General features: G+C 53.6%; 1 protein-coding gene across 4 annotated transcripts; it reads right to left on the bottom strand.

Annotated features, from left to right (window-relative positions):
* Positions 1–5: 5 nt before the first annotated feature.
* On the bottom strand, positions 6–22,225 carry SNAPC4 (small nuclear RNA activating complex polypeptide 4). Of its 4 annotated transcripts, none has more exons than XR_014782766.1 (24): positions 22,128–22,225; positions 19,950–20,088; positions 19,514–19,560; positions 18,172–18,339; positions 17,905–18,030; positions 17,392–17,470; positions 16,879–16,960; positions 16,058–16,162; positions 15,911–15,983; positions 15,391–15,555; positions 13,922–14,069; positions 13,568–13,674; positions 13,323–13,417; positions 11,422–11,516; positions 10,313–10,392; positions 9,531–10,013; positions 8,501–8,834; positions 8,067–8,137; positions 7,503–7,613; positions 6,739–6,766; positions 4,920–6,379; positions 3,981–4,102; positions 1,231–1,301; positions 6–63 (listed from the first exon to the last, which is right to left on the bottom strand). XR_014782766.1 is itself a non-coding variant. In XM_084799927.1 (23 exons), exons 2-22 carry the CDS (start codon positions 20,077–20,079, stop codon positions 3,989–3,991), a joined length of 4,101 nt encoding a protein of 1,366 aa, XP_084656053.1. In that variant the 5' UTR covers positions 20,080–20,088; positions 22,128–22,225; the 3' UTR covers positions 3,140–3,355; positions 3,981–3,988. The 4 variants fall into 4 exon arrangements, 1 of the variants encoding a protein (XP_084656053.1); XR_014782767.1 differs by having other exon boundaries at positions 9,531–10,010; XR_014782768.1 differs by having other exon boundaries at positions 22,141–22,221.
* Between the last annotated feature and the right edge of the window lie 1,328 nt (positions 22,226–23,553).

The raw sequence follows: 23,553 nt of genomic DNA, 5'->3' as shown, positions 1-23,553 counted from the left end.
ACTCACCTTCCCCAGGCAGCTCTCCTGCCCCTCTGGTCACCTCAAGCTTTCTTCCCGAGTCACCTGGATATGTGTCAGGAAAGGGACAGGTTGGGGTCAAGAGCAGTCCTTGTCCAGTAGCCCTGCCTTCCACCCTAAGGTGCTCTGGCACCCCCTACAGGTAGGAGCTTTTACCCCTAGTGGCTATCCTACATAGCACCCTCTTGGGCGGCATGGCCTCTGGCTGGCCCATGTCCAGGCGGGGGCTGAGAAATATGTTGGCTGGAGGCTTTTCTCACTCTGCCAGGGGGCCAGGCCTGTGTGAGACTTCCTCATTCCCTGACAGGCCCCATGTCCTTCAAGCTTTCCGTTGTAGCTTGCCAGTGATGCAACAGCCCTATGGCAGCTGCCTGTGGCATGGTGCTATTCTGGGAGGGCAACTGAGGCTTGGCTGCTGCAGAATGCCTGTCTCCCTGCTGGGCTGGGGTACGCTGGAAGGGTAGGCAATGTCATCCACAGTCTCCAGCAGACATCTGATGCTGCCTCCCTCCAGTTTTTCAGGTACTGGGCACCAGCAAATCCTGTGATTTTTTTTTTGTTTGTTTGTTTGGTTGGTTTTTTTTTTTTTTCTTCGAGACAGGGTCTCTCTGTGTAGCCTTGGCTGTCCTGGACTCACTTTGTAGACCAGGCTGGCCTCAAACTCCTGTGTTTTGTTTTTTGTTTTTTTTTTCTGCTCCAGGTGAGCCCTGGCCTCTGGCCACATGCTGGGATCAATCAGGCCAGTTGTACACAGGAGGATTACTCACGTGGAACCACCCAGTGCTTTACCTGTGGACAGGTGAAGCCTCAGTGAGTGGCTCCACTGACTATAGGACAGAGTTAAGGTGGCCACAGAGCCCCTGGCTCAGTCCCCAGGCCCTGGAGAATACTGAGATCCCGCCCAGAAGAGGCGGGCAACGTTCTAGACAACAGCCACGGCAGGTTTATTCTTCAGAGGCAGTTCTCAGCTTCCTGCTGCACTTTCTGGTTGACCCAGGGGACGTGCCTCTGAACCTTGGGTGGGCCTGTTGCCTGCCCTTCTAGCCCCACAGCAGAACAGTCCCCACATGGGAGGACTACAATGCAGTGTACAAGGGGCAAGAATGATTCTAAGTGCCCACTGCTGCTCCGGGGTACACGCTCCAGGATCCCCAGCAGAGTTGTCACAGGCTTCCACCCACCTTCCAGGAAGGGTACTACAGCTGAACTTACCTCAGGGTCTTGTGGGAGCCACCTGCCAGCTGGATGCTGCCTGGGTATCCGGGAGTGGAGATGGTCTCTGACTGGAGAAGGGTGGAGCCATGAGGGAGGCTGTGCACTTCCTGATGTGTTCTGGTTGACGCCACAAGCCAGTCAGTCCTCCCACAGGGGACAGTCCCTGCTGGTCTACCTTCTGATTGGCCCATCCAGGAACAGAACAGGGGGAAGGAGAAGTACTCTGGGAGCAGAGGCGCCCTCCCCATCTGCTCATCTGCCTGGGACTGGGAGCTCGGAGGAGTCACAGCTCATCTGAACATCTGGCATTGTGGATGGAGAGTTGGTCCAAGGCCCTCCTGGATCCTGGCTTCTGAAAGCTGCTTTCCCAGCACAGCACTGTCTCATAGCCTCACCTGCCATCCTAGGGTCAGTGGTGCCGGGGAGGTGTGGCAGGCCATGGTCAGGCTTAGGCACAGCACCAAGCTCACATGCTCTGGTCACACCAACCTGACACTCTACATGCAGCACTCAGTAGAGATATGGTACCCCAACAGCCTTCAAATCCATCATTAGAGCATTCCCAGCCTGTGCCTCCCCGCTCCTCCAGGACACGGGGTCAACTTAGACCTAATCCAGGGAGCTGCAGAGCCAGTCTAAATCCACAGGCTGTAGGCAGCCAGAGTCCTCTATGGTCTGGGTGTCACAGCCTCTACTTCAGGGTGGCCCTTCAAGAGTCAGCCCGAGATGGGTGTGGGGACCTGTCAGCCCTGCCCAGCCAGCACAGCTGCTTGACAGGTACTCCTGCCTAGCCTGCTGGGTTAAGGCAAAAGCTCCCAGTGTTGTTGTGGAAGTGTGGGAAGCTTCAAGCAAAGCCCCAGCTGGTCCCTTCCTCTGTGGCTTTCTGCTGGCTCCTGTGGGGACAGTGGCCTTGAACCATACTTCTAGAGGGAACAGTCAGAAGTCCTTCCTCTTTGGTCTTTGGGGAGCTGTACTGCTAGGGATCATGCCTTGCCTGGGTTTCCACGGTGGCAAAGAAGGGTTTTGCAGTCAGCCCAGGGAGGGGGGCACCAGGCCTTCACAGTGGTGTCCCCAAATAGTAAAAACCCAGATCATGGTGTCTTCTTAAAGTGCTAATAAAAATGTCAAGCTCGGGGCCGGAGAGATGGCTCAGAGGTTAAGAGCACTGTCTGCTCTTCCAAAGGTCCTGAGTTCAATTCCCAGCAACCACATGGTGGCTCACAACCATCGATAATGAGGTCTGGTACCCTCTTCTGGTGTGCAGGCACACACACAGGCAGAACATTGTATGCATAATAAATAAATATTAAAAAAAAAAAGTCAAGCTCTCAGCCATAAAACGAAGGTAGAAATCAACAGCACAGAGTCCTGAAAAAACCCCCAAATTGAGGGAGCTGCAAAACAGACTGGTGGTTTGTGTACGGTGGCGACCTGCTGGGTGAAGGATCATCAGCTGCTGACAGCTGCGACGAGCACCACCAGGACTAGGTTCGAGACACTTTTATTCTGAGCTGAGAAGTTCCCACAGAGGATAAACACATGTCCAGATCCTGGAGAGCCGAGGGCCCAGGACTCACAGAGTCTGGTGCCATGGTAACAGTAAGAAAAGGGAGGAGCAAGACCCAGTGGGGTCCCGGCCTCACGCAAAGACGAGCTACCATCATGAGGGGCGCTGCTGCTATGACGGGTGCTGACCCTAGGGACCCTGCCTGGGGGTACAGGCCAGTTGACACACGTTCATGAAATGGAAGAGGAGCTCTTTCTCCATTCTCCCCGCTCTCTAGTGAAGTCCTGGGTCCAGGGCTGCATGGGCAGCCAAGGGTGTGGGAGGCTCTCGGGACTGGCAGGCAACCACAAGCCCAGACGCACTAGACAAGCACTATTCAAAATCACGAGAGGCTATGCATTGCTTTTTAAGTAAAAATAGGTATCTGCTTTATTCCTTCAAAGATGTGGGTTTGGTAACAACTGGACTGTGGCCACATGGCTACTGTTCTCTGAATCCCTGTTGCTTGCTGCAGACAAGTCAGCCTGAAGGCCTACAGCTTCTTCCTGCAGAGGGTTGTGGGCTTCTGCTCAGGCCTGGTTAAGAGTGGGTTTCTCGACCCCTTGAGTCCTTGTCCTGAAAAACAGGGGTACCTTTGATAGTGCCTGACCCCATCAGGCCCAGGCATCGAGGGAGAGTGCACAGATGAAGGGCAGGGACTAGCTGGCACCGCACCCTGAGGACAGGCAGCATAACCTATGGAGGGGTCACAAGCCAACTACAACACCCCCCACAGTCCCATCAGCTGCCTTGCTTACCCTGCTAACTCAGAGCCAAGGACCCAGCCATGAAAGCAAGGTAGTCTAGGGTTTGTGGTCAGAGACTGAAAGCAACTACGCTCATGGGTTGCATGTAGTGAACATTGAGTCAGTAGTGCTACCTCAGAAAAGCAGCCAGAGACGGTGCTTCTGAGAGCTGATAGCCCAGGAAGGGAGGAGATAAAAGAAGGCAGAGGGAGTAGTGCCAAGGCTTAGAGGCACAGTGGGTACCATGGGGCTCAGGTCGGCAAGGACAGAGGACAAGGATCATTAAGCATCCCCACAGGCCCAGCCTTTAGATGTGACGCCACTATCCTTGCCTCAGCTTAGCTTTCCCAGAGCAGGCAGAGAGCGCCACATTCTGGACTCTACCTTTTCCTGGATGCCAGGGGCAGCCTCCACAGGGACTCAGCAGGCTCACAGAGGCCTCTACAGGGACTCACCCTGCTGCTCACAGCAGCCTCCGTTTCCGTGAATGCCGACCATGTCGGGTCCTGAGCACATCAAGGTCATCAGAAGTATCCAGGCTGGAGGGGGCAGCATCCTCACCAGTACCTGGAGCTCTCTGAAACATCAAAAAAGCCAGGCTGGGGGAGACAAGAGTGACCCGAGCCAGGACAGGTAGGGAACGGGAAAGGGAGGACTCTGAGGACAGGGCCCGCCACCTCCCCAATCAAAACATTAGGGGCAGGCACATGGAAGGAGCTAGGTCCTAGCTTTTGCAGTTTTGCCCCTCAGGTAGGGCATCAGGCAATTCCATGGCAGCCATGCTCTTGTTCTGAAGTGCGAGCCGACAGCATTAGAGACAAGAATACATCCCAGAGATCCCCAGGCCACTGTGGAACCAGGAAGCATAGCACCACCAAGAAAGGAGTGACAGCGTGGGAAGGTTCCACACGTCTAACCCTCAAGGGTAAGTGGCTTGCCAGGGAAGGCAGGGAAATGGGACCACACATTTTGTGCCTAGGCTCCTATGGGAAACAGACCGTCTTGTCAGGCCAGCTCTCTGTGAGCAAGAGATGTCTGGGAGGAACTCTGGACCCACAAGAGCAGGAACAAGGACCACTGACACATACCACCATTGTGCCTACAGCCCACCCTGAGGGCATGTGTTAGGCTTACCTCTCTACCTTGAGTTTGGGCTGCCCCCCTCTCCTGCTACACCCAGCCCAGGAGAGGCAACTTCTGCTAAGAAACCCTTTCCTAACCGGGCAGACTGGACGGGCTTCCTCCTCCTTCAGAAACCCACAGGCTTTTCCCTTGCACAACTTCCACTTGCCAGCTCACCACTCCCAGCGGGCAGGCCAGACATAGGCTGGCAAGGCACTGCAGGGCCCTCTGCCTGCCACAGGGGCCACTGGGCTGCAGTCCAGCATCCTTACCTGCACAGGGTCTGTGGGTGCTGGGCTTGCTTGCATTCTGCAGGCCGTGCAGTCCAGCTCCCTAGTCCCGTCCTTGAGCTCTGGTTCACCAACAAGGTCTTCATTGTCACTCTCAGAACCCTTAGCCACAGCTGGTGACAGGGTGGTGGGGACACCGTCGGGGGGCAGAGTGGCCAGGAGTGCAGGAAAGGAGAAGATAGCCAGGAAACGCGTCTTTAACAGGAGGTAGGCCGGGTTGTCCTGGAACTGCCTCTGTACCAGCCCTAGGGAAGCTTGTAGGGCTTCAGCCTCGGCCCCAGGCTGGGCCCCGGCTGTTTGTCTGGCCACCAGAGAGGAAGCCTTCTGCTCCAAGTCCTTCTTATGGAGGAGGAGGTTGGACAACGCTCGCAAGCTGCACAGGTAAGGGGGATGATAGGGCATCCTGGTCCGCAGTGGGGGCACAGCAGCACCTTGGCACCCCTTCAGCCACGTCACTGTGGCCGCTTCACTTTCTTGGGAAAGCAGACTTAGGTCCAAGGCCTTCTTTTCAGACCCAGGTGTAGGTGGTATTTCCTGGCCATGAGGCCCTCTGGGGTCTGTGTCGGCACTGGCTGGAGGCTGTCCCAGGGAAGCTGGAATCTTGGCAGGGGAAGGTAGCTGTTTTGCTGGCAGTCCTACGGTCTCAGGGGTCACCACTGACTGGGGGAGACCCACCACAGCTGGCACTGGGACAGAGAGCATCTTCTGAGTTGTGAGAACCCAGTTGACAGGCAGGCTGGCCTTGGTTGTTAGGGGCTGCCCACTCGCCTGTGGGCTAAGAACTGGTGGCAGACTAAGGGGCTGCACAGACAGCTGAGTGAGGCTGGAGGCTGCTGGGAGAATGGGCAGGATGCTGGGCAGGCCTTGTTTCTGGGATATGGCAGAGGCCTGAGACTGTACGAGAGAACTCGGAGGGCAGCCTGTGGGGACCTGCCCGGGGGCTAGGGTCAGGCCCTTAAAAGCAGCGGGGGCTGCAATCTGGGTCCCTTTGTGGGAAGGATTTAGGGGAATAGTTTGCAGGCTGGGGGGCTGCTTGTCTGTGGCTGTGATCCCAGGCACCTGCCAGGAGCCAGAAGGACTTGAACTGACCATCACTGGGGCCATAGGTACAGAGAGCTCTGCACTGGGTGTTGCAGGGCCTGCTGCTGGGGAACCCTGTGGGGCTGACAGCAGAGGGGGCTGGAGGATCACAGGTGAGGAGATCAGTAGCTGGCTGTTGAGGGCAGCGAGAGCCTGAGTGGCCTTCTTGGCCCGGGACTCCCGGAGCCGCTTCTCACGGAGCAGCTCAGATACAGTCTTGGGCTTTGGCCGGAGGCCATGTGGGGCTGCTGCAGGAACTTGGGAGGAGGTAGCTTCAGCCCTGCAGGACCCCAGCCGTGGACGACCTTTGTGGCCGGCTCTGTTTGCAGTTTGCTGACCCGGCATGTTCGGGTGGAGGGAGCCTACAGGAAGAGACGAGAACTTCAGGCTCTAGTGCCCTGGCACACCAGCAAGTCTACATGTAAAGCCCTGCTCACCTCATGGGCCCCCATCCCAAGACATTCTGTTCACAGAGAGAGCAGCAGATGTCAGAAACAGCCGTGTCTACTAACAAGCTATGAGAGACTGGCTTCTAAAGCTCTAGCATTCTCAAAACCAGGACCTTCATGTGACACTGCATGCTGCCCTCAAGCACCCAGTGGCAATCCGGTGACAGCCTAAGCAGTTTCAGGCCCCTCTAGCCTATTCTCAGGGCTGTGCTGCTGGAGGCTGTGGCTCAACTGTATGGCACCTCCCACCCTAAGAGAGAAAGATTTGCTACCTGTGCTGTTCTTGGCGCTGGAGGATGCCTGTGAAAAGAGAAGAGTCAGCCTGTAGAATTTGCCGGACCCCATCACTTCTTCTCACCACCCATTGTAACCCTGGGGCCCGCCCACCTGCACTAAGCAGGGGGTCCTGGGAAAGGATCACAGCTGCTGCTGTAGGCCTTCAGTACAGCTCCACTAACAGCTACCTGCCCAAACCTTATCACTGGACAGTGTGGGGATTATGGGCTGTGGGACCAGAGTTCTATTTGGGTTCACTGTCTTCCCCAGGTGACAGGGCTCCAAGGTGAGGCCTCTCCCAAACCGAGCTCATGGGTTTGGTTCCCAGAATAGATGGTAATAGTGACTTGCAGAGACCAGACTGACTGCCCACAGCTTGCCCTGGACTCTAATCAGGCCTCCCATGGGGCTGCTCACAGAGACGCCTCCCTGGAGAAGGTATGGCACAGGGGTGGTGTAGAGGGAGGGTGACACTGTTTTATGGCAATGTCTGGGAACTGCCCCTCCAAGGAAGGGCTGAGGTGCTGAGCCTGGGCTGCTCGGGGACTGGGACTGAGGTTGGGGCTGGAAAGTACTTGTTCTCACTACGTTTTTGAGGCAGGGTCTCATGTGGCCAGGGCTGGCCTGAAACTTGCTATGCAGACTAGGTTGGTTTTAAACTCACAGAGATGCACCTGTTTCTGCCCTCCAAGTGCTGGGATTAAAGGTATGCGCCACCACACCCAGTTTGTCCTCACTTTTTGTTCCCAGTGTCTGTTACCTGCAGGAGACGTGGCCGTGGGGTCTGGGTGCCAGGCTGGAGCAGCGCAGGTGGCTGCCTTTTCCTCTCTCGAACCACCTCCATGCAGCCTGCAGTGTCAATCTGCAACAGCTGAGAGACCCGAGCGTGAGACCCTCCTTGCTCCAGCCTGCACTGGGCCAGGCCCACAGCCGGCTGAGGAGATGGAAAGCAGGCCTGCCCATGGCTGTCGCAGGAATAGATCCAGACCCCTGAAGCTCCTGACTGCCCGGTCATGGGCGTTTCAAGGCTGCCAGCCCAGGCTTGGGCTCCATGCTGCTGCTCCTTCTTCCAATGTCCCTATCACACCGCAGGGCTGCCTCCTCCTCCTCCTCTTCCCATACCTGGGGCCCAGGTGCTCATCTCTTTTCTAAGTCATTGCTTAACTCAATAGCAAATGCTGAAGAACCAAAGATCCCTTCCATGTTAGTCTGCTGAAAACTGCAGGCTCGCAGGAGACTGCTTTCAAGGACTCACAATGCCATGACTGTAACGTGTGAACCCACAAGAACAGTGCAAAGCAGACAGCACTCTGCTGGGGCTTACCTGAATGAACAATGTGAACACGGGCGTGCTGGCCAGGCGGGCACATTCTAACTGCATCCTGATGCTGTCAGCTAGAGGACAAGGACAAAGTGCAAAGTGGCTCCAGCCGTGAAGCTCCCCTCCAAAAGGATCCCCAAGACAGAGCGTGGCAGAGCAGCCTGAGAGCCACACTACCTCAGAGAGCAGAGTGTAGGGCCCCCGAAGCCTCTCACCACCACTCCAAATCCAGCTGGCCCTTGCTTCACAAGGGTAGGGAGAAAAGGGTGGCTCAATTGCTCATTCTCAAACCCTTCAGGGGTCGTCCTAGCTGTCCCTCTGGCCCCGCCCCTCCACAGGCCTCGTGTACACCACTCCCCTAGGGGTCACTCTGCCACAAGGAGAAGCTCTTCCACTGCTTGCTCCCACCCACAAGAGCCCAGAGCCCTGGGCAGTACCTTGAGTCTGCACTGTTGCAGGTCTCCGGGGAGCTCTCGTGCAGGACAGGTTGATATCACCAATCCAGGGTATCACAGCCAGCAGAAGCCTGTGCTTAAGGAGCCTGCGGTGCAGAGCCTGTCTCTTGCGTCTCTGCTGATTCTGGAAAGTTCTATGCCACGGCCGCTGCAGGTGGGGCCCAGCTGTACTGTCACCAGGGTCAGGGTCAGATCCTGAGCGTGAATTAGGCAGGGGTGGTTGCCTCAGTCTTTCCTTCACCAGTGTGTGGCTCTGGGTGGCTGGGCGAGTCCTGATCAACTTCAGCATTTTCTCTAGGGGCACTTTCAACACATGCTGTACATCAAAAGAGACCCTGTGAGGCTGGCTACAGCAGGACCTGGTGCAGGCCTGCCACCGTGCAGGGTTAACACCTCCTGTGAGACTCCATAGTGTATCGCATGAACACCACTTGCTTTTTGGGAAAGTACTCTGTGGTAAGGCAAATATGTGGTCTTCAAGTAGGGCCTGGCTTAGCTCTCTTTCTAAGAGCTTTTCTGGCCCACACAGCAGGCAGCACCACGGCTGGGCTGCCTGCACTGTCCCTGCAGTAACCCCAGGGGCAGAGCAGCAGAGGTTGCTCTGGCCGTTGCCAGAGCTGTACCCAGCCCCAAGTCCTGACTCTGAGGATGGAGTTTGGGGTGAGGTGGGGTTGGGGGGTGGGGGCTGAGCAGCCAAGATGGACTGACACTGCCCAAGGGACACCCCAGGGACTCACATCAGCTGGAGAACTGCCCTCACAGAGCCCTGAAGCAGATCTCCTTACAGCTTTTAAAGCAAATGACATGGGGACAATGGAGGCTGAAGCTCCTATGAAGGCCACTGCTACTGCACAACTCTGAAACCAGGCCTAAGCAACACATTCTAGTGAACAGGACATGCTGTTGCCAGGTCAGAAACCACACTGCCTAGTGACAGCCTTAGTGACCACTAAGAGCACAGAATACCCACCACACTCCCCTTGCTCACATTCTAGGGTACACTGGGGCCCACCTTGCAGGCTGTGTCTTTCAAGCTTGCTAGGTGAGCGTCCGGTAAGTGGAGGAATTGGACCCCTCTTGGAAGAGTGCTGTGGGTCCCACGGGGCACCTGCACCTGGCTTCTCTCAGGAGTGGAGACTGTGATGGAACTTTCCTTGTGGTGACTTGGAGTAGCATCCAGAGTGTAGGAGGAGACAGCAGGGTGTACTGGGTAGCACCCTGTCCCGTCTCTCTCTGACTGGCTGGTGAACAGGCTGGTCGGAACCCACAGGTTAATGTCTGGCACTCTGTACTGTGGAGGACCCAGTGCTCTGTCATTCTCCAGAGACTTCTCTAGGTCAACATCTGAGTCTTCATTGCTGCTGCTGCTGCTGCTGCTGCTGCTGCTACCACTGTAGCCCTCACTGCCACTGCTGTTGCTGCTGCTGCTGCTAGAACTCCACTGGTTACTGTGACGGGGCTTCCGCCTTCTCCTCCTTCGGAGATGCTTCTTCTTCTGAGGGGAGGAATGGGCTGCTTCAGGTCTCAGCTACCCAGACGTGCAGGTAACAGACACACAGGACAGCCTTAAGGAGAAGCCCCAGGCATGGAAACCTCCAGGGACAGAGCACACTGCTGCTTAGGTATGGTGTCTCTCTGCCCTTGGCCTCTCAAGGAGGACATGCAAGGGTTAGAAGCTGTGCACACCCCTCCCCACCACCGCTAATACCTCATTTTGCCCAAGCACTGCCACAGGTTATGGGCACCTGAGCTCAAGCAGAGCATATATATAGAAAGAAAGCAAATGTCTCTCACCTTGGCCAAGATTTTCCACTTGCTCAGACACTGAGAGCCTGATCGATGGGGCAGTTCAGAAGCTATTCGTGCCCAGTGACCTGCAAAAACAACCACACTAGAGCCGACTGTAGGACAGAGGCCATCAGGATGGTCTTCCCTCATGGGCTTGGCTAGAGCACCTGACCAGGCTGACCAGCCCCTTGAGAAAGTTCTGGCACACACAGGTCAGAAGGGACACGCCCAGGGACAGAGGCATCTGCTGCCCTCAGGCTCTACAGAGACAGTGCCAATGCTCTGTCCCTAGCACTGCAGAGGCACACCCGTGTGTTACATGTATGGAGTGGTGTGACAACTGGTGACAAAATCTTTTCTGTTTTGCATGTCCCTGAACCATAATTAGCTTTTTTCTAAGGAGATATCACCAATATCAGCAAGATTTAGCTACAAACACTTGGTTCACTCCTGCCCTGTAGTAAAAAACTGGGAAATACTGCAAACAGTAGTCACAAACTTATTTGTCTGAAGCCAGGTGTGGGAGCAAATGTCTTAATCTCAGTACTTGGGAGGTGGAGGCAGGAGGATCTCTGTGAGTTCGAGGCCAGCCTGGTCTACAGAGTAAGTTCCAGGACAGCCAAGGACACACAGAGAAACCCTGTGTCAGGAAAAAAAAAGATTTAGCTGAACATCTCAGAGGCTCCTCTGCACAGAACAGCAAGGCACAGAGCAAGCCTCTGAAGCCAAGGAAGCAGGACCAGAAGACTACTGAACAGCTGCGACAATGTTGGTGACACAACAATGGCAGGTGCAGTGTGCATGTGCGCATGTTTCTGTGCAGCGTGCGCTCATAAGCCGCCTCCTGAGTGCCAGAGCTAAAGATATGTGCCACTTTGCCTAGCTTCCCCATTTCCTGTAGTGGATATCCACTCTTGTAATGGGGAACACGGAGCTAGGGCTTTGCTTGCCTAGCTGGATTGAGGTCCTGGATTCCATCCCCAAAACAAAACAAACAGAACAAAACAGAAGCGCATTTGCCCTTGGGAAGGCTGAGGCTGAGGCAGAAGCTGACAGAGGGCAGCGGCCTGCGGTCTGAGCAGAGGCAGCAGCCACAGGCCGTGCCGACAACTCACCCACACCGTATTTTTCTATGAGCTGGATCAGCTGCTGCTCTTCTTTCGCATTCCATCGTCCCTTCTTCAGGCTGAAGTGTAGTCGTCTGATGTAGCTGAAAATGGTGTGGAAACAGAAAGACACTTTAGGTGTAAGAACCTCTCACTGTGTCCTGCCTTCTCCAATGTCTTAGAATAATACCACAAGCAAAGCAAACAAACAAATAAATACAAGCTGGACGTCAGCAAACGCTAAAATCTTTTTTGTTTCCTGTTCTGAGACTCATTCTACAGACCAAGCTGGCCTTGAACTTGGAGACCCACCTGCCTCTGCTTCCTGAGTACTGGGATTAAAGCCACCACCACCCGGCACATCATTTTATGCTTTAAGGCAGTGGTTCTCAACTTTCCTAATGCTGGGATCCTTTAATATAGTGCTTTATGTTGTGGTGACCCCAACCATATAATTATTTTTATTGCTACTTTATAACTAATTTTGCTACTGCTATGAATTTTAATGTAAATATCTGTTTTCTGATAGTTTTAGGCGACCCTGTGCAAGGGTCATTCAACACCTTCCCACCGAGGGGTTGCAGCCCATGGGTTGAGAACCACCGCTTTAAGGGGTCTGGTAGGGAAAGGAGGCATGCCACAGACTGGAGTCTCTATGCAAATCCTGCATCTGACTAGGGACTTGCAGTTGGAACACATAAAGAGCCTTCAGAAGCCAGCAATGCAAAGGTAAGTAATTTGAACCAGGCAAGGGACTTGACAGATGCTTTTCCAAAGAGATGTCCACACTTACGTAAGAAGCCAGCAGGCACAAGCAAAGAGGCCCAACAGTTAGCCCTGAGGGGCTGCTGGGAGCTGACAGAGTGAGAGTCCACCCCACAGGCACTTGGAAGGGTACAGCCACAAGCAGAGACAATGACCACAGGAAAACATGCTGGGGTGAGTGCTGAAAGCCTCACACGATGCTTGTGGGAACACTAGAGACACTTTGCACAAAGTCCAGCAGCTCCTCCAAAAGCCAAACACAAGAGTCACTGACCCAGGGACGTTCCTGAGAGAAATGAGCGCATCGCCCTTCCTTGTGAACGCCAGCACTCCAAATTTGCACTCCACACTTCTTACTGACAGTGAAGAATGTTCTATGAACACTTTTTTTTTTTGGCTTTTTGAAACAGGGTTTCTCTGTGTAGCTGTAGCTGTCCTGGACTTGCTCTGTAGATCAGGCTAGCCTTGAACTCACAGAGACCCATCTGCTTCTACCTTCCGGACTGCTGGGATTATAGGCGTGAGCCACTGTGCCCAGCTTACGAAAAGTCTTGTCCAAATCAAGAATTCCTGTTTGGGCTGCCTGAGTTTTGCAGGTTCGGACTACATTGCTCTAGCACAATGCTGCCCCATGCTCTGGTTTCTCTGGAGGCTGTGATCTGTCCCCCAGGAACACTTGTTACTATGCTGTTTGTGTGTTTTAAACAGCTCCCCTACTTGCATTCCTGAAATTAGTGACTCTGACCATCTTTTCACGAGCCTTTTGGCTACTTGTGTATCTCTGTTGAAGACCTTTGCCTGGGATTCTGTGGAGCTGCTGGCTATAGGTTTTCTAAAGAGCGGTCAAAATGACATACATTAACAAGGTAAAGTGAATTACATCTGAACAAGCTGCTGAAAGAAGTTAGAAAGAAAAAGAGAAAGCCCAGCAGCCTGCTGGGGACCTTCCACCAGCAAAGTGGGAGGACGTTTGCAAGAGTGGCCACCTGTGGACAACAGAAATACGGAAGGTCCTGCTTCCCAACAGTGCCAACCCCGTACAGAAAGCCCCTGTGGCCGTATCACTGTCGGGCTGCTGTCACCTAGCCTGTCTACAGAAGTGTGACTCAAGCAAGTCGCTCCTTCAGCCAGTGCGGGCAACTCACCGGTCTCTGCACTGGGCATCGCTCCTACCTGGCACCTCTTCCCGGATTTTAAACCAGTCCTGTGCCCCATACTTGGCAACGGCTTGAAGCAACTTCTGCAGGAAAAGAACCAGACAGACAATGCCTTCACGGGACAGCCATACCCTCCCCACCCGGAGGTCTCTCAGCTAAGAAAGGCAAAGGACTGTACTCAGGACAGGCAAGCAAACTTCCTGGGAACAGTTTTCTCTGGGCGCTAAACTTACAGCATCTTCTTCTGGGGCCCAGAATCCCCTTTTCAGGCTGGGATCTAAGCTCTTGGTCCAACGGTAGATCAGCTGCATGGAGTCTCTCCCTTCCATGAAGTAGACAACTGGGGACAGAGAAGACCAGGGCTCATCTGTCCTATGCACGCAGTAAGGAGGGACAGAGGGGCCTCCCAGAACACAGAGAGGAGTTACTCTGGTCACGAGAACCTTCATACCATGGCTCCCACCCCCACACCCCCACTTCTCCCTAGTAGATCTGTAAACTCTTCTGCTTCCAGGCCCCTGGGCTCAGGCCACTAGGGCTTGGAGCAGCTAAACAACTGGGGGATGCTTTTTGGTATGGTGACTTACTCCTGCGGTACGGGATATGGTTCCCTACACGCATCTCCTGGACCAGCTGAGTGAGCATGTGGTCCTCCTCCTCTGTCCACTCCTTGCGTTTCAGAGCTTTATTGTACTGCTGGAATTTCTGCAGGCACTGGAAGGCGCTGCGGCTTGTCTTCCCAAGGCCAAACAGAAACAAACGGGCATCACTGGGCTTTTCCCTGCACATGCTGACACACCCAGAAATGCCCTCCAAGCGCTTCCAGGAGACAGGCAGGCCCGAGCCACAGGCACCACTCTGTACAACAGAGCTCTCCTCTTCCGGGCTCCTATGAGGTCATAGTTTGCCAGAGCATGGTGGAGACCCAGGACAGGAGCAGCTCAGAGAGTGCTCTTTGTCTTTATAGGAAGAAAACTTGGCTATAGACTGCAGTGTGGCTAATCCCAGCAACTGGGAGCCTGAAGCAGGAGAAGTGCCAAGGGTCTGAGGTCAGCATGGGCTACACTGTGAGCTCCAGGCCAGCCTGGACTACAGAGCGAGACTTTATCTTAAACACAAACAAGAAAAATCCTAGTGACGTTTAACTCAGATGTTCAAACCACACTGGCAACTCCTAGAAGGAAGGAAGTGCTGTGGGTGTGCCTCCCAAAGCCATTCACAGGTATCCCTCTGGCTTTCAAGCTCTAAGGCAGGCCACTTAGAGCCTTTGATGAGGACAGCCGTAGGCTAGGATGAAGGCACAGCCTCAGGAAGATAAGCCATAGCCACGTGACCTTGCTGCTGCACTGGTCCCATCACTCAGCCCTCATGGAAAGGCTTTCCCAGTAGACTCGCTCTTTTTTATTTGTTTTTTGGTTTTGGTTTCTTTTCTTTTCTTTCTTTCTTTTTTTTTTTTAAGACAGGGTCTCTCTGCATAGCCTTGCCTGTCCTGGACTTGATTTGTAGACCATGCTGGCCTTCAACTCACAGCAATCCGCCTGCCTCCCAAGTGCTGGGATTAAAGGCGTGTGCCACCACACCCAGCCACTCGCTCTATTTGAGCCAGCTCTCTAGTCAGCACTAGATGTGCTAAGTGCTCAGCTATGGTTTGCTTTTCTTCCCACCAAACAAAAAGCAAAGAAATGAAGTAAAGGGTGACATTTTCACCAGACAGGATGGAATTTAAAATTAAACAGATGAAAGCAAAGACACAAATTACTTTCTTTAAAAACACAATTTACCACCGGGTGTGATGGCACATGCCTGTAATACCAGCACTCGGGAGGGAGAGGCAGGCAGACTGCTGTGAGGTTGAGGCCAGCCTGGTCTACAAAGTGAGTCTAGGACAGCCAAGGCTACAGAGAAACCTTGTCTTGAAAAACTACACACACACACAAAACCACAATTTACCAAACAAAGCAATTGCTAATGAAGCCAAGTGCACAGCATGCCACTGAGCTCTACCCCAAGCCCAGAAGCCCATGTCCTCCCAGGTCTCCCAGGTCCTGGTCCTTACCCCTAGTTCCTCTGCAATCAGATGCCACTCCAGGTGGCCATGTTTGGCGGCAATGACCTTCAGCCGCTCTACTTCCTCTGGGCTCCATTCTTGCTTGTTGATGCTCGGGTGCTCAGAACTCTGCCAGAACTTCTGGATCTCCTCTGCACTGCGGCCTCCTTCAAACTGCAGCCATGAGAACACAGCCTTCAGAGGGGTTGCCGATGCCAAGCATACCAAAGACATAGCTCCTGCCTGGGCTGCCTGTCTGCCAGCCAGGGGCTTCTGTGGCCATTAAACGAGTGGACTCATTTGTGCAGCCAAATGACACTGAAGACAGTCCATCTCAAGAGGGGCACTTTGTCCATTGGGGAGGGTCCCATGAAGTCCTTTTGCCACTTCTAACTGCTAGGCATACTTGACTAGAGACTTTATAGTGGGTTAAGGCACAGGGATGGCGAGGCTTCCCCACCTGGTCCCCACCCACACGTGGCTTAGAAGCACTTCTGCAGCTGTGGGTACCCAGGTCTGCCTGACTTACATTAATGTTAGAAATCTTCTCCCAGTCGTGGCTGTCCAGCCGGTTCCCCAGCAAAGTCTCCTCTGGGAGCTGGCTAAAGGAAAGGACAAGGAGCTGGTGACATGCGAGGCCTGCGGTGCTTCCCAGACCCAGAAGGCCCTGGCTTACTTGATGTCCTCAATCTCCTTCTCTGCTTCCTTAACCTGCTTCTCCAGGGCCTGCCTCTCCAACTCACTGGAAACTCGGCTCTGCTTTTCATGTAAGTATTCAAGCCTGTGAGGAAGGTAGAGCGGAGGAGAGCTGTGGATGGATGTACTGTGTAAGCCGAGGCTCTCTTCTCTGAACTGCTCCTGTTCAAGCCCCACAGCTCAGTGCTGGAAAGCCTGCAGGGGAATGTGCTTTCTCTTCTGCCCTGGTCCCTTACCACAAAGGAAGCCCCGGCACCACCTCCAGGGCACCCCTACCACCAGAACAGAGTTCCAGGTTGTTTGCAGAGGCAGGTAGTAGCTGCCGGTATCTCAGATCCTGGACCCTCTGCCAACTCTGGCTTTCAGGACAGACATCTCAGGCAAGCCTGACTTAGTTCTGTTGCTACTGCTACAGCAAACAACTGGCTGGGAGGGAAGAGCTCTTGCTCACACTCCAGGAAAACTGCTGTTCCCATCATCAGTACTGAGCACCAACACTGTACGCATCAGAGTGGATGTGTCTCTTGGAGCTGGGCCAGAGAGTACCAGACACCTCGGGACCTGCGAGCTCAATACTGACGGTGGCAATTTATCAAAACAATAATGCCCTTCATTGTGGACTCATTTGGCACTGCATGATGCCCTTTGATCGTGAGATATGTACCTGCCAACAGACACTGACATCACAGTGCTGAAAGGGCAGCAGTGCAGGCAGAGCATGCCACGATAACCCTCATCAGCCCCACAGCCACCTGGCTTTCAAGTCCGGGGAAGGCTATGATTTCCTGATTCCAGACTTACTTCAGCAACTTGGGCTGAAGCAGGCGTTGCAGGCGGTCGCTCACTACAGACTTCCTGAGCAATTCTTTCTCCCGGTGCTTCCCTGAGGAAGAAGAAATAGTGACCTTGCTTGCTCCAGACACACGTGTCCACTGAACCCTCTCTTCAACCTTAGCCTGCTCACGGCTCCCTGCTCCAGAAACGCAGTGGCTATATCTCTGGATGGCAGCAGGGCAGCTAACCAGAACACCTTCCAGCCCACGAAGCCACCCCTCCACTCAAAGCCTAGCTCAGGTATTCTTTCAGGGTTAGGTGTTCTGAGAAAAGCCAGAGTCAGGAAGGGCCGTGTATACGGCCCAGCCTGCAACCCACTCAGCAGTGGAAAGGCAATGCATCAAGTGGCCAGTCCCAGTGAAAAAGCCCTGAAGGAGCCCATGATGCCATAGGAAGGACAGGTCTGAGAACTACCACGTATGACTAGGAGAGGCCAGGCTGTGGGGAGGATGCCCATCCACAGGCCTGCTAGACTCTTACACTTGGTCACCAAGAGCTGTTCAAAGGCCTTGATTCCCTGGGCAGCTTTCTCTCGCGTGTCTTCATTGGCAGGAGGCCCCTGTGAGAGTGTACAGTATTAGGACACAACCACATCCACCCTCTGGGGCTCCCACTGAGACTCAGATTCTTCCCCCAGCCTCGTCATGTCCTGCCCACATGTAGGGCCAAGGCCCAAGACCTCTGTACCACAAGATACTACTGAGTGAAAAGCTCTAGACATGAACCAGTACACCAGTACAAGGAAGTGACCAGACTTCATGGAGATGACAGGCACCAGCAGTTTGAGAGCTATATTACTGACTTAATAAATACTGTGATTCTATTTTAGGAAACACAGCCCAGAGGGCCAATGTCCACTAGGAAGCCTTGACTCTCATCAAAGGATGAGACAGTTTTAAGGATAGTGGATAATGTTAAGCAAAGGGAATTCACAAGGCTGTGGAAAAGAGCCCCTTCCTCCCAGGTGCTGAGAGATGGCTCTTTACTACTCACCAATCCAGTGACCTTGTCCTTGAAGTATGGCTTCATGAAGTGGCCTATGTACATGTATGAGGGCAGGCTTTTGCCATCCTTCACCTTGGGGCATTTGGTCCCAGCCAGATCAAACACGATCTCCTCCTGGGACAAAAGCAAGGCCATCAGTGGGTCCGGCAGAGGAAGAGGGCAGGTGGTGGGTAAGCACACCCACTCTGGAGCCCTGTCCTGGGAACTTGATCCTGTGGGGCACTGAGGGCCAGGAGGGGCCGTAGGCCACCTTACCTGCTGCTCCTGGTTCTGTGCTAGCAACTGGCTAACCTCTGCCAGTTTCTCCCGGATCACCTCCTGGTAGACCATATTTAGCTGCAGACATGTCTCAGGGTCTTCAGGAAGAGCTTTATCTTTGGGGTCCTCCTCCTCATTGCTGGAATCACCCCACCTTTCTTCTTCCTGGTTAGAAGCCAGAAATGATACATTAAGAGATAGAACATAGGCAGCTCCCCCTTCCCCCCATTGCCAAGCTCAAGCCTAAGCCCACAAGGGACGGTGAGGCAGCCCTAGTATAGGTGCACTGAATGTGGGGCCCTCCCGGGAGGCAGTTATACAGTTATACACAGCCCATTATCAAGCGAGAGTTTGTGCCTCTTTTCTTTTTTTTTTTTTTTTGGTTTTTTGAGACAAGGTTTCTCTGTGTAGCCTTGGCTGTCCTAGACTCGCTTTGTAGACCAGGCTGGCCTCGAACTCACAGCGATCCGCCTGCCTCTGCCTCCCGAGTGCTGGGATTAAAGGCGTGCGCCACCACGCCCGGCTTGTGCCTCTTTTCAATCAACAACATGAGACCTGCCTGTAACTGTGCTGGGGTTAGGGGTTGTGCTACAGCAAGCAGCTTCCATTTTTTGCAACAGACATCTGTGAGGCCTGAACTTCACAGCAAGTTTGCTTTGCCCCCATCCCCAGCTCCCCAAGTCTCAGATCTCAGCAAGGAAACTCCCTGCATAGCCATCAGGGTCAAAACCTGTGAATGCCAAATGCCCAATGACTATAGAGCTGTGTTGGTCCACTGAGCAGAGACAACAGTCCTTAACCCTAAGGGACTCTACTCTTGTTTGCCTGGTGAGGAAATAAGCAAACTAAGTTGTCCCCAAATAAAATTCTTAAAATGAACAAAGCATGGTTAGCAACACTGGTCTGAATAGATCTGTACCAGGTGTTTTTCTAAGTCATCTATGGTGACCACTGTGCAGACAGAGGCCCAGCGGGTTAGCTGTGGAGCAGGCCCCATAGCACAGGGTATGCTGCCTCCCACGTCTGATGTTTTTAGTGTGAGCTCAGGAAAACCCAGCAGCCACCAACCTGTCCTTCTGTGGCTAAACTTTAGTTTTGATAGTAATTTCTGTACAGGGGTACAGCTTAGTGGTAGAGTGTGAGACTAGTGTGCACGAGGCCCTGGATTCCTTCTCTAGCACCCCCAAAATGACTAAGCACTTTGTGATGTTTTATTTTCACAATAAATAAGCGTTAGTTGTAGAGAAACCAATAGGGATGCAAACCGAGCCCTGTTGGGCCAGTTTGGGAGGTGGTAGCAGACTCGATCCAGCAGCCCAGCCTGGTAGGCAACAATTACCAGGATGGGGGAGCCAGCAGTTCCTACGTCCTCATCAGGCACGGAGTCTGTAAGAAACACAAGCACATGATGCTGGAGTGGGAGCAGGGGTGGCAAGAAGATACTGCAGATATGGATCAACGCTCACAACAGGGTCCCACTGCTGGGCTCAGGGTACCTAGGCCACGGAGACTACTTAAGCTGACAGGATAAACTTTGGGCCCTCTCCTTCTTCCAGGATCCCACCAAGCCTAGAGGGCTCCAGGCCAGGTAGCCGCTGAGGCAGGGCATGCGCTAGGCTGAGCGACAGGAAGAACCTTTCTTGCTGAGGTAGAAGTAGAGGACAGTGTCGACCAGAAACAGCATCTGGCCATGGAGTAGCCCACAGCCTACCATAGCTAAAGGGCACACAGAGCTGTGCCAGCCCTGCCCTGCTAGATCAGGCGCATGGACCTACCTGCTTCAGAGTCCGAACTGAGACTGGATTCAGAGACCTCCAAGTGGGCGCTGGAGGATCCAGGATACAAGATCCTTTCGAGCTCCTGGATCTCCTGTGTTATTTTCTCTCTCTCAGCGTCTATGTCCATGGCTGCAGCCTGTTTTCACAGGATTACGAAACATGAGAGAGTAGTGAGCCTGAATCTCAGGCTCCTTCAGACACTTGTTAGAATGGCAGGAGCAACGGGCTACCCAGGCAGAAACCCAGGCTCAAAGCCAGCCCGGGGATGCCCTGAAGTTAAACTCCTACAAGTCGGCACTCTTCTTACACCCAAGAACTACTCTTGACTCGACACCTGAAAATGATCCTGCTTTCTTTGAGACTACCACCAGCATACGTTAAAACAGAGCTCACTTGTGTGACTTTTATGCTCTCACGTGCTCAGCTGGTCACCATGTACAGAACCTGGGCAAAAGAAGTTCAACGCTGGGTGTCGGGGCGCATGCCTATAATCCTAGCACTTGGGAGACAGAGGCAGGAGGATTGCTGTGAGTTTGAGGCCAGCCTGGTGGTCTACAAAGGGAGTCCAAGACAGCCAGGGCTACCCAGAGCAATCCTGTCTTTAAAGGGAAAAAAAAAAAAAGGATGATGAGCCCCTGCGAGCTAAAGCTATGACCACAGCTGAAGGCCCCTGCTCTCCACAGTGCTGAGTGGCTAGCCCTCAGCGTAAGCCTTTGCTTGCTCCCTCATTTATCTTTTCAGAACAGCACCTGGCATGCAGTGCTGCCGGACGAGGAGGCTTTTTCTTGGATATGCTGTAAGCCAAGCCTGAGGGTGAAGGAAATTGAGAAGAGAAGGATGGAAGACCATTATGGAAAACGGAAGCTCAGGTGGGTGATATGGCTCCCCATGTAAAGGCGCTTGCCACCAGGCCTACTGACCTGAGTTCAGTTCCAGAAGCCACATGGTGGAGAGACCCTACCCCAGGTTTCCCTCATCCCTCCCATCCCACACACGCCATGGCATATCCAAGTAAATAAACAAATACAATAACGATAAAAAACTGGGTGTGGAAGTTGGGTCAAGTGGCACAGGCCTTTAATCACAGGAATCAGGAGGCAGAGGCAGGTGGCTTTCTGTGTTTGAGGCTTGATCTACAGAGCTAGTTGGGGGCAGCCAGGGCTAAACAAAGAAACGTTGTCTCCAAAACCAACCAAACAATAAAAAAACTGAATATGGAGGTACACATCGCCCCCCCTCAGAGACAGGGTTTCTCTGTGTATTCCTGGGTGTCTTGGACTCACTTTGTAAACCAGGCTGGAAACCAGGCTGGCTTCCAACTCACAGAGTTGCCTCTGCCTTCCTGAGGGCTGGGATTACAGGCGTGTGCCACTGAGCTAGCCTGTGGGAGCTAGCCTTGGGGAGGCACAGGCAAGCAAATTTCTTAGTTTCAGGACATTAGTGAGATCCTGTTTCAAACAAAAATCAAACACGACTCACACCCAGATCCAGAAATAGTGAGAAACATCCTGCACCTAGCTTGACTTCTTCCCACTGACTGATGTGTTGACAGCAGCCTTGCTGACTGCAACAAACAAAGCAAGCCCCTTTAGCGACGTCATCCCTGAACAAGATGCCTTACTTTTAGACTGGGAATGTTTGTCAACCAAGCTTGGCTAGAGGCAGCTGGGTCTGCACACCTAGCAGTAACCATTGCCACTGGCCTCCTGGCCTCCGACTAACGTGTGTTTTGAGGCAGCAGCAAGTCCAGCCGCCCCCGTCCTCCCCCCACCGCCCGTGTTGCCCAGGTGAAGGAAGAAAAAGTCGCACATGTTCAAGTCTTGAGTTGGGAGCCACAGGCCGCCTGCACTGACATCGGAGACGCCTTTCTGCTTGTCCCTTCTAAGGGCATCATAACCTGACTCGGGGCAAGGAAGCTGGGGGCCAATGCACCCTGCGTGGCTGGATTCGCTAAGGCAGGGGTGGGCGCTGGTGCTGCAGCGAGCGGCTGGAAGACCAGCACTGTGCAACCCCGGACCCTGCATCCCACCAGCCACCGGACCTCGCTGGACTCCGGTTGCGTGCTCTCCGCTCCCGCAAGGTCGTGGCTACTCCGGGCCTCGGTTTCCCCGCGCTGGCTGCCCCGTCCCTCCCCCTGGTCATAACGCTAGCCAGCTGCAGCCCGCCGATCCTCACCTGCTAGGCCTACCTAAACACGCCGCAGCCTGCTCCGTCGCCCAGGCGACCATTCGCACAGCACGCTGGATGCGGACGCGGAACTCAGTAAACTTGTACCGGAAGTCCCGCCCCAGACCACGGTGCAAGGCACGCTGGGATGCAAGCGGGGACGGCGGGGCTCTAGCGAGGAGCTCTGCTACTTCTTGGTTCTCTGGGAAGCTCAGTCCTTGATGTCCTGGGTTTGGGTGAATGGTCAGTGTCGCCAAGTACTTTCCGCTATAAGGCGTCCTCGGAGCTTACAACCTGGGACCGCCCGAAGCGGACATTCATTCATTCAGGAACATTCAGCCTGGCCAGCGTAAGAGTCCAACACATCACAGGGCTGCTGGCTAGCGGAGTTGGAGCGGGGGGGGGGGGGGGGGAGTCTTCTCAGTGTCTAATAATGCTTGTGAGGGGCAGCTCTGAGGCTCAAGGCTGGTAAAAACCTGGCCCAGCGACTTGCCAGCAGTGGGATCTGGGAAGGGCCCGGATTTATGGAGATTTATAGAAGCCACCTGTAATACTATGGGAGTGGGGACAGAGTGCCACTGTGAACCACAAAGAACTAGGGTCACAAACGCGAAGAGTGATAATGCATCCCTTTAGTCTAGCACTCAAGAGACAAAGGCAGGCAGATGTCTGAGTTCCCCTAGCCTGATCTGCATATCAAGTTCCAGGACAGTCAGGGCTACATAGACCTTGTCTCAAAGAAAGAGGAAAATAGATTTAAGTCCGGGCCCAGGGTTGGGGCATTAAAGCAGACCTATTGGTTCCTAGTGTACAAGGACCTGCTTATGTGGGGTAAGCCTGGTCCTAGGCAGATTTCACCATGGTGCTTGTAACCGTTGGGTTGTTTTTGTTTTCTGACAAAGAACAGGCTCTACTAGAACTCGGAGATCCTTGTGCCTTTCTTTACTCCATGGTGCTATAAAAAACAAAGGCATGCACTAGCATGCCCTGTGGTGCTAGTAAAACTTTAACAGTTCACTAATTGAGAGAATAGTATACAAACAGCTGTGCAGCTCTCATCGCACTCGTTGGTAGTGCTGGAGGCAGGCTGAGGGCCCCAAGCCCTGTGGGCAGGAACACTGGGCTTTGTCTCCTTACATGTCCAACTTGTTCCTAGGTCTCTTCTAGTCACTGACGCCAACAGTGGGGGTGGGGATGCTACACCATGGCTTCTAGAAAGCTGTACCCTCATAGCTGAGTTAAAGGGCCTTGTCTGGAGATCTGATGCTAGGCTTCCATCCACCCAGTGTCACAATGTGCAGCTAGTGTGTGGCTAGTGAGTAGCTCACTCAGCATATGGACAATGTAGTGATTTCTGTGATTTGCCTGACTCCAAGGGTCAAGAACCTTGGGTCTGATAAGCCAGTACTAAGAATACCTTGAGGTTAAAGAAGCA

This window comes from Acomys minous (genome assembly GCF_964271855.1).
Source record: "Acomys minous genome assembly, chromosome: 10".
Taxonomy (NCBI): domain Eukaryota; kingdom Metazoa; phylum Chordata; class Mammalia; order Rodentia; family Muridae; genus Acomys; species Acomys minous.
The sequence above is the reverse complement of the archived record's forward strand: the minus strand, read 5'-3'. Positions and strand labels throughout refer to the sequence as shown.

Coding starts and splice junctions, on each gene's coding strand:
- SNAPC4 (XM_084799927.1), bottom strand. CDS start 20,079: ATGGACATAGACGCTGAGAGAGAGAAAATAACACAGGAGATCCAGGAG. Junction 6,767..7,502: donor CACGGCCACGTCTCCTGCAG/GTAACAGACACT, acceptor CTCTTTTCACAG/GCATCCTCCAGCGCCAAGAA. Junction 4,103..4,919: donor CACCCACAGACCCTGTGCAG/GTAAGGATGCTG, acceptor TTGATGTTTCAG/AGAGCTCCAGGTACTGGTGA.